Raw genomic sequence first — 13159 nt, 5'->3', positions numbered from 1 at the left:
TCATCTTTTTGTTAATCCTCACCCAAGGATATTTTTCCATTGATTTTTAGAGAAAGTGGAAGACAGGGAGGAAGGAGAGACAGAGAGAGAAGAGAGGAGATTGGCGTGAGAGAGACAGTTGCCTCCACCATGCACCCTGACCTGGACTGGGAATCAAACCTGCAATCGAGGTTTGTGCCCTTGACTGGGAACCGAACCCAAGATCCTTTAGTCCACAGGCCAACACTCTGTCCACTGAGTCAAACTGGCCAGGGCATAAATGACACAATCTCTATGCCCTCTTTTTACATCCTATATAATAAAAGGCTAATATGCAAATCGACCAAACGGCAGAACAACCAGTTGCTATGATGCGCACTGACCACGAGGGGAAGACGCTCAGTGCAGGAGCTGCCTCCTGGTGGTCAGTGCACTCCACCAGGGGGAGCACCGCTCAGCCAGAAGCCAGGCTCATGGCTGGTGAGCACAGCAGTGGTGGCGGGAGCCTCTCCCACCTCTGGCAGCGCTAAGGAGCAGCAAGTAGGTGGGCAGTAAGGAGTGAGGGGTCCTGGACTGTGAGAGGGCACAGGCCGGGCTGAGAGACCCCCGCCCCCCGTGCATGAATTTCATGCACCGGGGCCTCTAGTTAGAGTATAAACCCCCAGTGGATAGGGAGTGCTGCAAACTTTGCCTTGCCAAGTAGGTTCTCAGTAAAGAGTAAACCAGCCTCCATCCTGGTTTCAGCAGCTCTCACTTGCCCGAGACGTCACACAAGTTTGAAGTGATGGTATTTTAGACCAGCGGTCGCCAACCTTTCGGACCTCACGGACCAACCACCAGTGGTCCACGGACCACTGGTTGGTGACCGCTGTTTTAGACAATATACACAGCGTCAAAGGTTAACAGTAATTTCTGAAAGAGTATAACCGGTATTGTTCTTGCAAACATCCTCACACATGTTGTCTTGTTAAAGGTTAAAGGTGAAGAGTAATTTCAACGCTAGTAGTTTTGATTTGAAACACGTGACCAAAGTGCCTCATCTTCCGGGATCCCAGGAAGGAGAAAAAGCAGTTCTTTGCAAGTAAGCCCGTTCTTCCATAGGTCGGCACCTCCTTTACTTAAGACGCTTGGCTGTGTTTCCACCCTTTGCCATCCTTTCGCGCTGCCAGAGCCAGTGCTGAAGCAGGTGCCAGGCTCCTGTGGCACGACCCCAGGCACCTCCCGCCCCGGTGCCTGGGTGCGGTGGCAGCGTTCTGCAGCTTGTCCTGGTTTTAAGGAACAGATAGCTAACACATTCAGAAATGACAAGCACAGACAGAAAAAAAAATGGTTAACGACTCGTGTAAGTTAAAAGTGACTTGAATTGAATCGGAATAGTAAAGCGTAACTTTGGATTAGTTTTGAGGGGTAGTAGCTGTTACTGTTGGGTACCCAGAGCGAGGAGGTGTTATAAGCAGAGAAGTGGTATGTACTACTGTGCATGTAATCTGGGGAGTCAGCTCCAGAAACTGGTTGTGGAGTTAAAAGAAAGAGATTTCTCTACATGGTTACAGAACCTTTTAACTATCTGATTAAGTTATGGGATCCCCAGACATTGCTGGAGGGAATGTAAAATAATGCAGTCACTTTGGAAAACAGTTTGGCAATTTCTCAAAAGGTGAAACATGAAATTATCATGCGACCCAGCAATTCACCTCCTAGGTTTCTACCCAGGAGAAATAGAAACATTATTCACATAAAGACTTGTCCTGAATGCGTGTTCTCGCCACGATATCTCCAAACTGCAAACAGCCCAAGTGTTGCTTATTCACTGGCGAATGGACAAAATGTGGTGCATTTATACAGGGCATGTTACTTGGCAATTAAAAGGAAAAGGAGTTCTAATACAGCGTGGATGAACTGCAAAACCATTATACTCAGTGAAGGGAGGAAATCACAAAAGACTACCTATTGTTTGAGTCTCTTTATATGACATAAGGTGGACGAGGTAAATCTATAGAGACAGGAAATAGATTATTGGTTGCCCAGGGCTGGGGCTGGGAATGGAGAGTGATTGTAAAGGACTGATGGAAATGTTCTAAAATAGCTCTGCAAATACATTAAACACCATTGGTGTGTACAGTTCAAATGGGGTATGAATTACACGTCAGTAAAGCTGTTCATGAAAAGAGAGACCCTAGCAAGGCAGGAGAGAAGTGAGCTCATGTGCAGCTGTTTAGGAGGCTGGCCTACGAGTTTCTATTCCTGAAAGGCCCGAGGGGAAGCTGTAGCAGGTTCCCTTTCCCTTTCTCAGGAGGCTCAGAGCTCAGTGAGTAAATGAGTGTGGCAGGAGCCGAGGGCTCTCAGAGATGCTTGATGCTGGCATGTCCAGCAGAGAGGCCAAAATTGCCTCGGGAGGGACTTAGTGATTTAAAGTAGAAGCAGGTGACTGTTGGGGGTGGGGAAGCCATGAGGTTTGCTGCCTGTGGATGGAACTGACATTGAGGGGTAATAGGAAGTATTGAACTATGCCCCACTCACGCGTAGCAGCAGCCTTCAGAGACAGAATGACCCAGAATCACTCTTGTATATTAGGGTCCAAAAGAGTAAGTTCCTCCCCTATCCCTAACCGCCATGGTCTTATACAGACCTATTTGGGCTAGGTTTTAGGATAATGAACACCATCCTATTTCATTTCTGTATTTATACTAATAAAAGGGTAATACGCTAATTAGACCAGACATCTTCTGGACATCCTTCTGAACAAAGCCATGGTGGCGGGGGCCGAGGCAGAGGTGGTTTAAGGGCGATCAGGCCGGCAGGGAAGAGCAGTTAGGGGCGATGAGGCTGGCAGGGGAGCAGTTAGGGGGCAATCAGACCGGCAGGCAGAAGTGGTTTGGGGTGATTAGGTAGGTGAGCAGTTAGGAACCAGTGGTCCCAGATTGAGACCTAATCAGGTTTAACCAGCACTCAGACATCCCCCAAGGGGTCCTGAATTGGAGAGAGTGCAGGCCTAGCTGAGGGACTCCCCCTCCTTCCCGCGCTCCATGCACAAATTTTGTGCACTGGGCCTCTAGTATGCTATAAAAGGAGGAGGGAGTTTGTCCTCAAATACCTCTTCTAGCAGAGTGAGCCCCAGACATGAAGGGAAAAATGGCATTGTTGAAGCGCGCAGGGCTTATATTTTAGCCTAGAGGTGTAAGTCTACGAACTCCCCCCGGGAAGAGGAGGTTTCGATTCTCTCCCACAAATAAGGGAGGCATCCCAGACTTGGATCCCGGTAGAGAAGGTATGTCTGTCCCCAGAAGAGTTAAACCTGCCCACGGAAGGCCCAGGGTCGGCCCTGTGAGAGGCCACTTCCCCTGAAGGACTCTGGCTCAGCTGGTGAAACAGCAGAGAGATTTCAGGTGCAAATAAGACTGGAGCAAGGCGATGCTACTTATTTGGATTTCTTTTTCATAAAAGTATGCAAGTTCATATAGAACGCATCTGCAAATTGAAATAAAAAATTAAATGCTACACTTGAGCTGATCGTGGGGGGGACCCTTTCCTTTCCGGCTCTTCCCTACAGAAACGAAGGGTTATGCTCTCTGGAAAAAGGACCGCTACGTTCTCAGCAGGGAAAGCGTCCAGATCCTGAGGCGGCCAAGGCTGAAAGGCCCTCCTTGAGCCTCAGCCTGAAGGCAGAGCGGAGGGAAGACCAGGATGCGGTGAGAGCTGGGGAAGTCCCGGGGGCATGACACCAGGCAGCAGCTGGGTGCTTCTCCCTGCGGCAGGATTTCAGGGAGAGAGGAGCAGTGGACTCCCCCGAGCCCTCAGACAAAGGAAGGCCAGGGAGAGAACAGGAGAGGCCGAGGCAGGCGTCCCTGATCCAGAGGGAATGGAGTTGCCCTGGGAGCTACACCTGGGGGTGCCCTCTGGTGGGTGGACTGGAGGGTTTTCCCAGCTCCCTCCTCAGTGCCCTCCTCTCTCTCCACCACCTCTACCATCTCTGCCACCTCCCACTTGTCACACCCAGGCGAGGCCCAGTGTTTTGTTCCTCATAATTCAGCCAGGATAGAAAGTTTTCAGGACCATATACTAAATTTAAGTAGTAAACTCTACCGAGTAAGTAAAAGCCCTAAAGTGTAAAATGTATAGAAATATAGGTGTTTATAGAGAGCAGATTCTCATCGTAAGGCACTCGTTAAACATGGTGCAGGACCATGGGGGGCGGGCGGGGATCAAATAATATCACACACAATAGGACAGGCTGTGGCCCCAAATCTCTGCCTGGTTCTGAGTGCAGGTAGAGTGAGGGGAGGCTCAGGACAAACATCTCGGGGCCGTCTCTGATCCCTGCCTTTACTCACTGGCCGTGTCTGGGAGGTAAGGGCTGTGGCAGTGTTGGCCTCTCAGGAGGTTCAGGTGGGAGCCCTGCCTGCTGGACGGGCCGCTCAGCTGGGTTGGGGGACTGCCCTTCAGGCGGGTCAGCTCAGCTTGGCCCAGGAGCCTTCTGCTCTGTGAGCCCCTCACCCCTCTCCCACACCTAACGCTTCTGTGACCCTTCACAAGGTTTCGGCAGCCAAGGAGCACACAGCCTGACCCTGGACTGGCCAAGAGGACACAGAGGAAGGTTGCTCTGGAGGAAGCCACCTGCCAGCGGGCATCAGGGTGAGGACCACGGGAGGTGCTCAGGGCCGTCCTGGGTCTGAGAAAAGCATCTGCAATAAACCTCACTTGACGTTTGAGCTCAGTGTCCAGGTGAGAACTGAGAAACCACCTCCATGTATGGACCGTGATTGGAAATGTTTCCCCAGAGGCTAAGAGGCATTGCTGAAAGGTGTAATAGGAATCAGCAGCTCCCTTCCCGAGGGCTGTCTCGGGCTCGGTCTCCCCCGAGGAAGGGGCGCTGCCTTTGGTCGGGCCCCCTTAGAACCGCCCCCCGCCCGCCCGCTCCCCGCTCTCCCCTGGGATCCCCGCAGCCCTTGGGAAATGTGAACATTCACTGAGATTCCCAGGTGCGGGTTCTGCTCTGTGCGGCCCCTGGCTCCGGTGGGGTCTGACTCCAGGCCCAGGAAGACACAGAGGACCTGGAGGCTGAGGGCGGGGCTCTGCGTTCCGTAGGCAGAGGCGACACTAAGAGCCCCTCCTCCCCTCCAGTCTAGCATCAGACACTGAGCCCCGGGAACAGTGGGTCGCAGGGCAGGTCAGTGGCGAGTCCAGCCAAGGCCCGGGCCTCCCGAGCGCTCTCCCACCGTGAGTCCTTGGTTTCTCCCACTGAACCTGGTTCCATTATAAGCAGCCATTCACGTAGGAAGTCAATTGGTCAAGCTCCGAGAGAAGTGACATTCATAAACGTATAGTTTTATTCTCTTTCTGTACATATTGGCAATGATAAAGCTTAAAGATGCACGTCCTATGAAATATGCAAAAACAAGGAATTTACATAAATAATTTATACTTCAGAAAATTAAAGTTGAAAAATATTTTCCACATCATTAGCGTTCACAGTATTTAAAGTAAATCAAGCTTTCCCCCTTAGATTTCCAACTACATTGTCTCAGCAGAGAAGGATAAATCTGACCAGGAGCTCAAGGATCAAGCCTGGTTTTGTTCAGTGCACGAGTGGACGCTATGTCAGCATCAGGCTGGCCCCGCGCTGCGGCCACAGCCTTCCTCCCAGTCCTCGGCCTCCTGAGTGGCTGTGACCAGCAGAGGTCACAGGGCGTGGAATGGTTACAGTGTCACCAAAACCGCCCACAGTGGACACATTCAACCAAGTGGTAACGTCCGGTGGTCCGATGCCTCAGCTCCACGTAATACTTGTTATAGCCCTGAAAATGGAAACCGTGGCATCCAAACAGCCCAACATGTTAGCACTCATACAAGGCACCGTGCCGCGGGGTTTGGTTTACTCATAGGGAAGGTGTTTGCATAGATGGCTAGCGATTTAGTGTGCGATCAACTAGAGAGGCCCCAGCGCACGTGCGGCCTTGCGATGGATGAAGCTGAGCGACCTCCGTCCTCCACGGGGCAGCACCACCGTCTTCCCAGCCCCAGCCCAGGGCAGACGCCCTCCCGAGGCCCCTACAGGAGAGTTTTTTGCTCAAAAAGCTGCAGGTCAAAGCGGACCCAGACTTCCCCGGTGGGGACCTCGTGCAGCAGGAGTCGCCGGGTGGTAGGGCCTTTGCTTTCCTGTTCTGTTCGAATTTTCGCCACTGGGATTTCAGTCCGACCCAGGAAATCTGGTGAATAAACGCGAGAGTCAGAAGCCTTCTTGATAAAGCTGGTGGAGAAACTACCCCAGGAGTTGTGTCTGAAACAGGATTCATACAACTTTCAAATCCCAAACAAGCCACTCCCTCTGGTCACGGGCTGTGTGGACTGAGTGGAGGCGCGGGGAGGACGGACACGGGGAGGGAAGCCGCCTGCCTGGAGCCCTTGTCTGGTCGGGAACCTCTCACCCTCCAGCAGGTGCGCGTGGCACAGTTTCTGTGACCCACGTGGTCAGACGGGGTCAAACCCCTGAACACCCCGAGCTGCCCTTGCCGAGGAGGCGCCCGCACAGCTGCCAGGCGAGGGAGCCGTGCGGATGGAGGGTCTGTGGGAGGCAATGCCGGGCGCCCGGCTCCGGCCCGAGGTCTGGCCGCGTCATACTTTACCGTCTGGAGAGAACTGGTCCCTGTCGAACATGGTGAGACACAGCACGTCTTGGTGCAGGTCCTTAATGAAGAACTGGCAGTTGAAGTTCCACTTGGGGTTCAGTGTGTCCTGGAGGGTCCTGGTGGTGTAGCTCTGGGAGCCCATGCTGATTTCACAGTACGGGTTGCTCTTTCCTGAACCAAAACAAACAAGGACACAGGTGGCACGTTTAGGGGTGGCACAGACCGGACAGCAGGGGGTGCTGCCGGAGGGCCCGTGTCTGCTTGTGGTCTCCCTGTCCCCCGGGCTGACAGGGCCATGACCCGGGAGTGACCGTGTGGGCTCCGGTGCCCCAGCTGCTCCCCACAAGCCCAGGCAAGTGTCAGTGCAACCTGCTTCGTGCTTTCTCCACCCAGAAGCACTGAGGGGAGGTATGCGCTTAGTGGGAAACAGTGGTAATGATATTGGCCCCAAACCACGTTAGTGGCATTGGACACATGACTTTAAAAGCATCCATTATCCGATGCTCAGAAGAGGCCTCAGCAGAGTGCGGGGCCATCACCATATCTGTTGAATGAAAGAAGCATTTACCATTCGGTTTGCAGGCTTTTAATTCTGTAGCTTCAATGACATGCACCATCAGACGCCCGATGCCTGAAGTCTTTTGAGAGCGAGCTACAAAACAGGAAGACGAGTCACGTTAACTTCTTCTCTGAGAAAACACAGCAAGTGCAGTGGTGACGCTGAGCTGTTCATACTCAGAGTCGGTCTTTCCGAGCCACCTGCACACTGCCCAGCCTCACCTGCCACTGCCCGGGCCCAGCAGACCAGCGTCTGGCTGCTCGTGCCTTTGCCTGGCCGTGTGGCCTGTCATCTCGGCCCATTGGCAGCCGACTCATCCTTCAAGATGCAGGTCCAATCTCACGCCTCACCACCCGACCCCTTCCCTCCTGAGCTTCCATTATCCCTGGCTTCTGAGCATCCCCCAGCGGCCGGGCCTGTAGTTCTATGTTTATGTCCATCTCTTCCGCTAGGAGGAGCCATTGCAGAGCACAGACTATTTACTCACCTTTTATCAACTCCACAACGAACCAACAGACAGTAATATTAATAAAATTATGGCACATTATATTCGCTCAGCACGTGGATACCTATTAACATTTATTGGATACTTACTCTGTGCTAGGCATGTGCCAGGCCTTTGTGTAAGTTACTGAAATTGCACGGTTGCCCCAGGTTAAGGCAGCTCTTTGTAACGGTCATCTCCAGGTGTGAGAAAACGGGGGCGTGGGAAGGACTGGAGCCGCTCACGGCCCACAGCTTCTAAACGGCAGGCCGAAACTTAAACATCAGGTACCAAAGTCTATTTCCTTAAGTACTGACCGCACTTCCAACGATATGTAAACACTTCAGCTTACAAAGCAGTTTCGCTGAAGACTTTATCCTATTTAAGGAGGTACTAAAAACGCTTTTCATATGGAGAGAAATAGTCCGTGAACTCAAGACTACCTTGGTAAATATGAAGCTAGTTAAGCAGGTTTTGTTCTCAGGGTGGTAAAAAGACGAACAAAAAGTCTGCTTGGCAAACTATTGGTGTTTACCAGGGCAAGGAAACCTGCTCTATGAGCAGGTGCCCGCCTCTCCTGGGTGCCCACTCCAGGTGGGCAGGGCTGGGCCTGTTCACTGTTGTAGGCCTGGTCAAGGCTCGCATGGGGCCTGGCACAGAGTAAGTAATCAATAAGTGTCTGAAGAATTAAACACGTGGAAAATGCATATGGACAGGTATTGATGTTAAGCAAAACTCACATGGAAAAACTTTGATTGACATCCCTGACCAATTAAGAGACAGATCTTTGTATGCTTTATAAATGATTCAGTCTTTGATTTCCCAATAGCAAGCCTTTAAAATACCATTAAAACAAGACACAATTAGTAAAAGCCGAGTTACACATACCTTTCAGGAGTATGTAACAAAATAAGGAAAACCTGAATAAAAAAACATAAAGAACTGCAACTATAGCGGCCAGGGACACACACGGGGGACTGCCTGGAGGAGGAGGCAGACAGGGTTTCAAAGGTGAGTTGTTCAATTAGACAACGGTACGGGCCCTGAGTTTAGGGTAAGAACTTTGACCTTAACTTGGGCAGCAACAGGGAAGATGTTTAAGGAGGGAGAGAGATACTGAGAGCAGATACTCCAGAAATGAAGGGGCGTGATGGGCCACGGGGGACTCATGCTACAGCCTGGGAGGGGGGCTGTAGGGGCTGTGTCATGGGGAAAGGAAAGGACCAGGTAAATGGGAAAGAGAACAGTGAGGAACCTATGGGACTCAGCTGCTGCCCAGAGGAGAGGTGTGTGTGTATTGGGGGCAGCAGGTGAGGGGCTCCGGGAGGCCCAGGAGGTTTGGAACAGCCTGGGGGTGGGGGTGGGAAGAGCAGCTGATCTGCAGCAAGTCTGGCCTTTCACTCCCCATCTACCCCTCACTGTCACAGCTGCGTCCTGAAGGTAAGGACCCACCCCCCCACTCCCCAGGGCCCCCTGGTGGCTGGTTCCAACAGTCAGGGCCCGTCCAACTACCTTGATAGGCCCTCTCTCGCTTCTTCTTCTCCGTGTCGATGTACTGCTCAGAAGCGGCCTTGATCTTCTGCACCCAGGCTGTCCTGGGGGAAGCAGAGCACAGCCTTTGGGCAGCTTTCCCCGCATCTCCCAGGAGCCAAAGCCCGGCACCCCTCTCCTCTCTTTGGCTAACCTCGGCTTAAACACATTCCCAATCACAGGCTTAATATTCGCTCAACTCAAAGATTCGTTTGCTAACTGAGGTCGAGCTGATCATTTCTAGACAGTCCTGACCACTTACAAAAGGGCAGGCACCGCTCTGAGCGCCCGGACGCAGCGGGCACCCCTCTGAGCGCTTAGATGCGGCAGGCACCACTCCGAGCTCTCGGACACGCTGGGCACTGCGAGGTGCCCCCCAAAGGGAAGATGCAGCTGCATCAACGGCGTTCAGTAGTGACAGGTCCCCGCACACTGGGCTGTGCACCCGTTGCCATCACAGAGGCCCTGTCTGAGCGCCACCCTAGAGGCCGCCTGGCTGGCCAGGCCGCGGGGGTAGGACCGCGGTCCACACTGAGAGGCAGGGGAGGCAGCAGGTCCGGCTGGTCCTGTGGGTGCAGCGATGGGACTGTGCCCAAGAGGCGCGAGCAGGGCCTCTGGAGACCAGAGGAGCACTGGCTGCTGCCTGAGGGGTTTCAGCAGCGAGTGCATGTGGGTCTGCCCTGGGGAAGAAGCTCTGTGAGGAGGTGGCTGGGATCAGCCTCCCAGCGGGCCGGGCAGGGCACTGGTCATAAGAGGCCACGGGACTGACCTCTCGTTAATGTTGTCTGTCCGGAGGGTGTAGACCCGGTCGATGTGAGAAATGTGGAAGATAGGCTCCTCGCTGGATGGGTCTGTGGGCAGTTTCACCAGGACTTCGTTCAGGAAAATGGGCTGAAAGAGTTAGGCCAGAACACAGGCTGTGAGATGGGCCAGACACTCTGCCCCCTCGTCCGGAGTTCTGTCTGTCCTCAAGAGCCTCGTGTCAAGAGGCTGTCTGAGACAGCAGGAGGGACCTGGCGAGCGAGATCAACCAATGAACTTGTATGCATAACCTGAGGACAGACGATAGGGTGGTGAAGGCCTGGGGCGGGCTAGAAGGGGCCAATGGGGGAAACAGGGGCCATGGAAGTATCACATGATCTCACTCATATGTGGAAGCCAATGAACAAAACAGATCCAGAGATAGAAGCATGGGACAGACTTTGGAATCTCAGAGGGAAGGCGGGGTAATACTTTCAACAATAAAGATTTCATTAAAAAAGAAAAAGTGCCTCTTGGAGAAGGAGAGGGGGGTGTTGCTTCCAGAGGCTTATTGGGGCGGAAGAAACAGCCTCCGTTTTGTGAAGGTAACTATCTGGGGTGGATTAGGTGTGACTGAACCGCGGACAGGGGCTCCGAGCTGTGACTGCTCACGCGACAGGGTCTCCCCTCCGCACACGGCACCTGGCACTCTACCCCCGAGACCCGATGCTGAATGTGCGAGAGGCGGGGCATGTGTCACGGCTGCCAGAACCCGAGCTGGAGTCCCTGGTGGCTGTCAGGGCAGTGAAGGCCCTGCCACACGGGCCCTTCCCCGGGAAGGGGTAAGGGAGGTGAGCCACCTGGAGCAGGGGTGGGGCCGCGGGGACTGGAAGGGCCAGGCCGGAAGGAGGTCCCGGTGCCGCTGCTGCCGGACGGCCACTCACCATCTTGTACATTTTGAACTGAGCGTTGGACTTGGAGCTGAAGAGCTTCTCGGCGCCCGAGGACACGGCGAACTGCTTGACCAGGTGGGTGAGGAGCAGGAAGTCGTTGAAGAGGAAGCCGTGCAGCTCCTTGTTGCTCTTGGCCTTGTGCAGCTTCCCGCTGTGCAGCAGCTTCCGCGGCCCCAGGCAGTTGGTGAGGGAGTTGAAAATGAGTTGCTTTAGGAGAAAGAAACGGTCGGTCAGTGTGTAAGTCCCAACACCCACCGACCGGCATCCCAGGCTGGAGCCGGGCCCGAGGGTTCTGTGGGAGCCCTTTCTATGGGAATGTGGACACAGCATTCACCTGCACACCGTGTTTCTCTCCCAACGGGCGCGGTGAGAACAGCCACTCACACCCACAGTCCCGGCTCTAGCAGCTGAACTCAAAGACCTCAAGACGTAAGCGCCAAATCCCTCTGTCGAGGAAGGGGGACGGCGGCCCAGAAAGGTGGGCCCTGCGTGCACCTGCGCTGAGCTGAGGTGCAGACGGTCCCCACTGGGGGAGGCTGGCCCCGGTCCCCCCCAGAGCCTGCCCGGCGGCCCGGCTCCCACCGCAGCCTCACCTCTGCGAGGCCCTCGCACTGGACGTGCGTCTGGAGCCACTCCAGGCGGTCCGCGTGTTCCTTCTCCCGGACGCCTTCGTTCACCTGGGAGCAAAGCTCTTCCGCCCGCCCGAGGGCCAGCTTCAAGGAGGAGTGGTCCACGTGACTCTCTGGCGTGTTCTCCAGAATCTGGAAGAGTGGCCGGGTCACGTGGGGTGTACTGTGCCTACCACCCCCGACCGGGCGTCCTACGGCTGCCGCGATGTGCTGGGTGCCATGCTGGGCACTGAGAACCCAACGGTGAGCAAGTCCTCATTAGCCCTCAAGAAGCTCTGTCCCCCGAGTCCTTGGGGAGACAGGCGACACAGCTACGAGAGGGTGTGCCGAGTGCGACATGGATCTCGTGCCCTGAAATCTGTGGGGCTCTGCCGGCTCTCCAGCGGGGCCTGGGTAAGAGGCCGTATGTTAGAGGGCGCCTCCCTCTCCCCCCAGTGACTGAAGCCAGGTGCCTTTAGGGTGGACCCTCCAGTATAAAGGGGCTGCAGCTCTGAAAAATATGTGAGTCTGCTGAATAGCAATGGTTCATAACATTTTTGGGGTCATTGAACCTTTTGAAAAATCTGATAAAAACAATGAATCCCCTGCTACAGGAAGAATACAATACAATGATGTGGTTAGGATGTAGGAAAACACACTCGGTTCATTCAAACTAAAGTACAAATGTGAAAGGCCAGAGGCCAGAACAGAGCTGAGGGGGTCCCTCCAGGAACGAGCGGCCCTCAGCGGACGACCCCTCTGGCCTCCCCAGTCAGGCGAGCTCCTTCCTAATCCCAAAGTGAGAAAGCCCTGGGGCCTACAGGCTTTCTCAACACTCACTGGGAGAAAAACCTCGCCTGAACTGAAGAGATGCATTTACTTTTTCTACTTTCAGGGATTACCCACGTTTTCACTGTAGGACTATTAACGTGTTTGGCTCTAGGTGCTGCCCAGGCTTTTTGGGGGATCATATAGTATACAGTGTTTGAATTACATTCTGAATTCTAAAACATATTGGTCCCAAAATATTTTGTTTCAGGGACGGTGTAGATTAACGTGTACTGTGTCTGTTTGGTGTCATAACTGTAACACGAGCTCGGAAACATAGGCCTACAGTGAGCTAACATGGCTACAGAGCAACCATGGTCAAGGGAGAACCAATAAAAGCAAGTCTTGTATTATACTACTGTTTTTCTTTGCAAGGTGGTTAATATACATCCATTATTAATGTGTGTGGAATAATCCTTCGTCACGTCTGCCTCCTCCCGAGGCCTTATATTGGCTCAAGAGGCCCACATTGCTTATGTCGAAAGATGGGTGGGATGTTAGGACTGTTCAGTCAGCACGTGGAGCTGAGGGGACGGTGCGCATGCTGTTTAGGACATGCTGAGCGGGACACCCTGGGACACTGGGCAAAGGTGCTCAGTTGGTAAATGAATTTAAGTTTCAGCAGAAAGACTGGAGCCCAAGGTTGTGCTGCTGGTGGACCCTGGGCTCCAGGAGGGCTTCCCCCCAGGAGACCTAGAGGGCCTTCACCTGCCAGACACACTCAGGACTCTGAGAGGCGGGGCTCCCTGTGAAGGGGCGACAGGTTACCAAGTGATGCTTCCTTTCATTGCTCACTTCCAAGGATTCAGCCCGTCAGATTGTATTGGGTGTTCATGGTGCGCACACGTGCA

General features: G+C 53.7%; 2 protein-coding genes across 2 annotated transcripts in view; one reads left to right on the top strand and one right to left on the bottom strand.

Annotated features, from left to right (window-relative positions):
* The window catches only part of FAM228B (family with sequence similarity 228 member B), a 15264-nt gene extending 10576 nt beyond the window's left edge, over positions 1 to 4688 (top strand). Inside the window, exons 6-8 of the mRNA XM_006767596.2 lie at positions 953 to 1060; positions 3530 to 3668; positions 4513 to 4688. Coding sequence (XP_006767659.1) covers positions 953 to 1060; positions 3530 to 3668; positions 4513 to 4542 — 277 coding nt within the window. The 3' untranslated portion in view covers positions 4543 to 4688. The remainder of the gene's footprint in view (positions 1 to 952; positions 1061 to 3529; positions 3669 to 4512) is intronic.
* Positions 4689 to 5283: 595 nt separating this feature from the next.
* The window catches only part of ITSN2 (intersectin 2), an 83540-nt gene continuing 75664 nt past the window's right edge, over positions 5284 to 13159 (bottom strand). Inside the window, exons 33-40 of the mRNA XM_006767595.2 lie at positions 12140 to 12153; positions 11466 to 11755; positions 10864 to 11079; positions 9948 to 10069; positions 9161 to 9243; positions 7174 to 7257; positions 6603 to 6776; positions 5284 to 6185 (exon numbers count right to left, since the gene is read on the bottom strand). Coding sequence (XP_006767658.1) covers positions 6028 to 6185; positions 6603 to 6776; positions 7174 to 7257; positions 9161 to 9243; positions 9948 to 10069; positions 10864 to 11079; positions 11466 to 11755; positions 12140 to 12153 — 1141 coding nt within the window. The 3' untranslated portion in view covers positions 5284 to 6027. The remainder of the gene's footprint in view (positions 6186 to 6602; positions 6777 to 7173; positions 7258 to 9160; positions 9244 to 9947; positions 10070 to 10863; positions 11080 to 11465; positions 11756 to 12139; positions 12154 to 13159) is intronic.

Source organism: Myotis davidii, unplaced genomic scaffold (assembly GCF_000327345.1).
Source record: "Myotis davidii unplaced genomic scaffold, ASM32734v1 scaffold238, whole genome shotgun sequence".
Taxonomy (NCBI): domain Eukaryota; kingdom Metazoa; phylum Chordata; class Mammalia; order Chiroptera; family Vespertilionidae; genus Myotis; species Myotis davidii.
The sequence above is the reverse complement of the archived record's forward strand: the minus strand, read 5'-3'. Positions and strand labels throughout refer to the sequence as shown.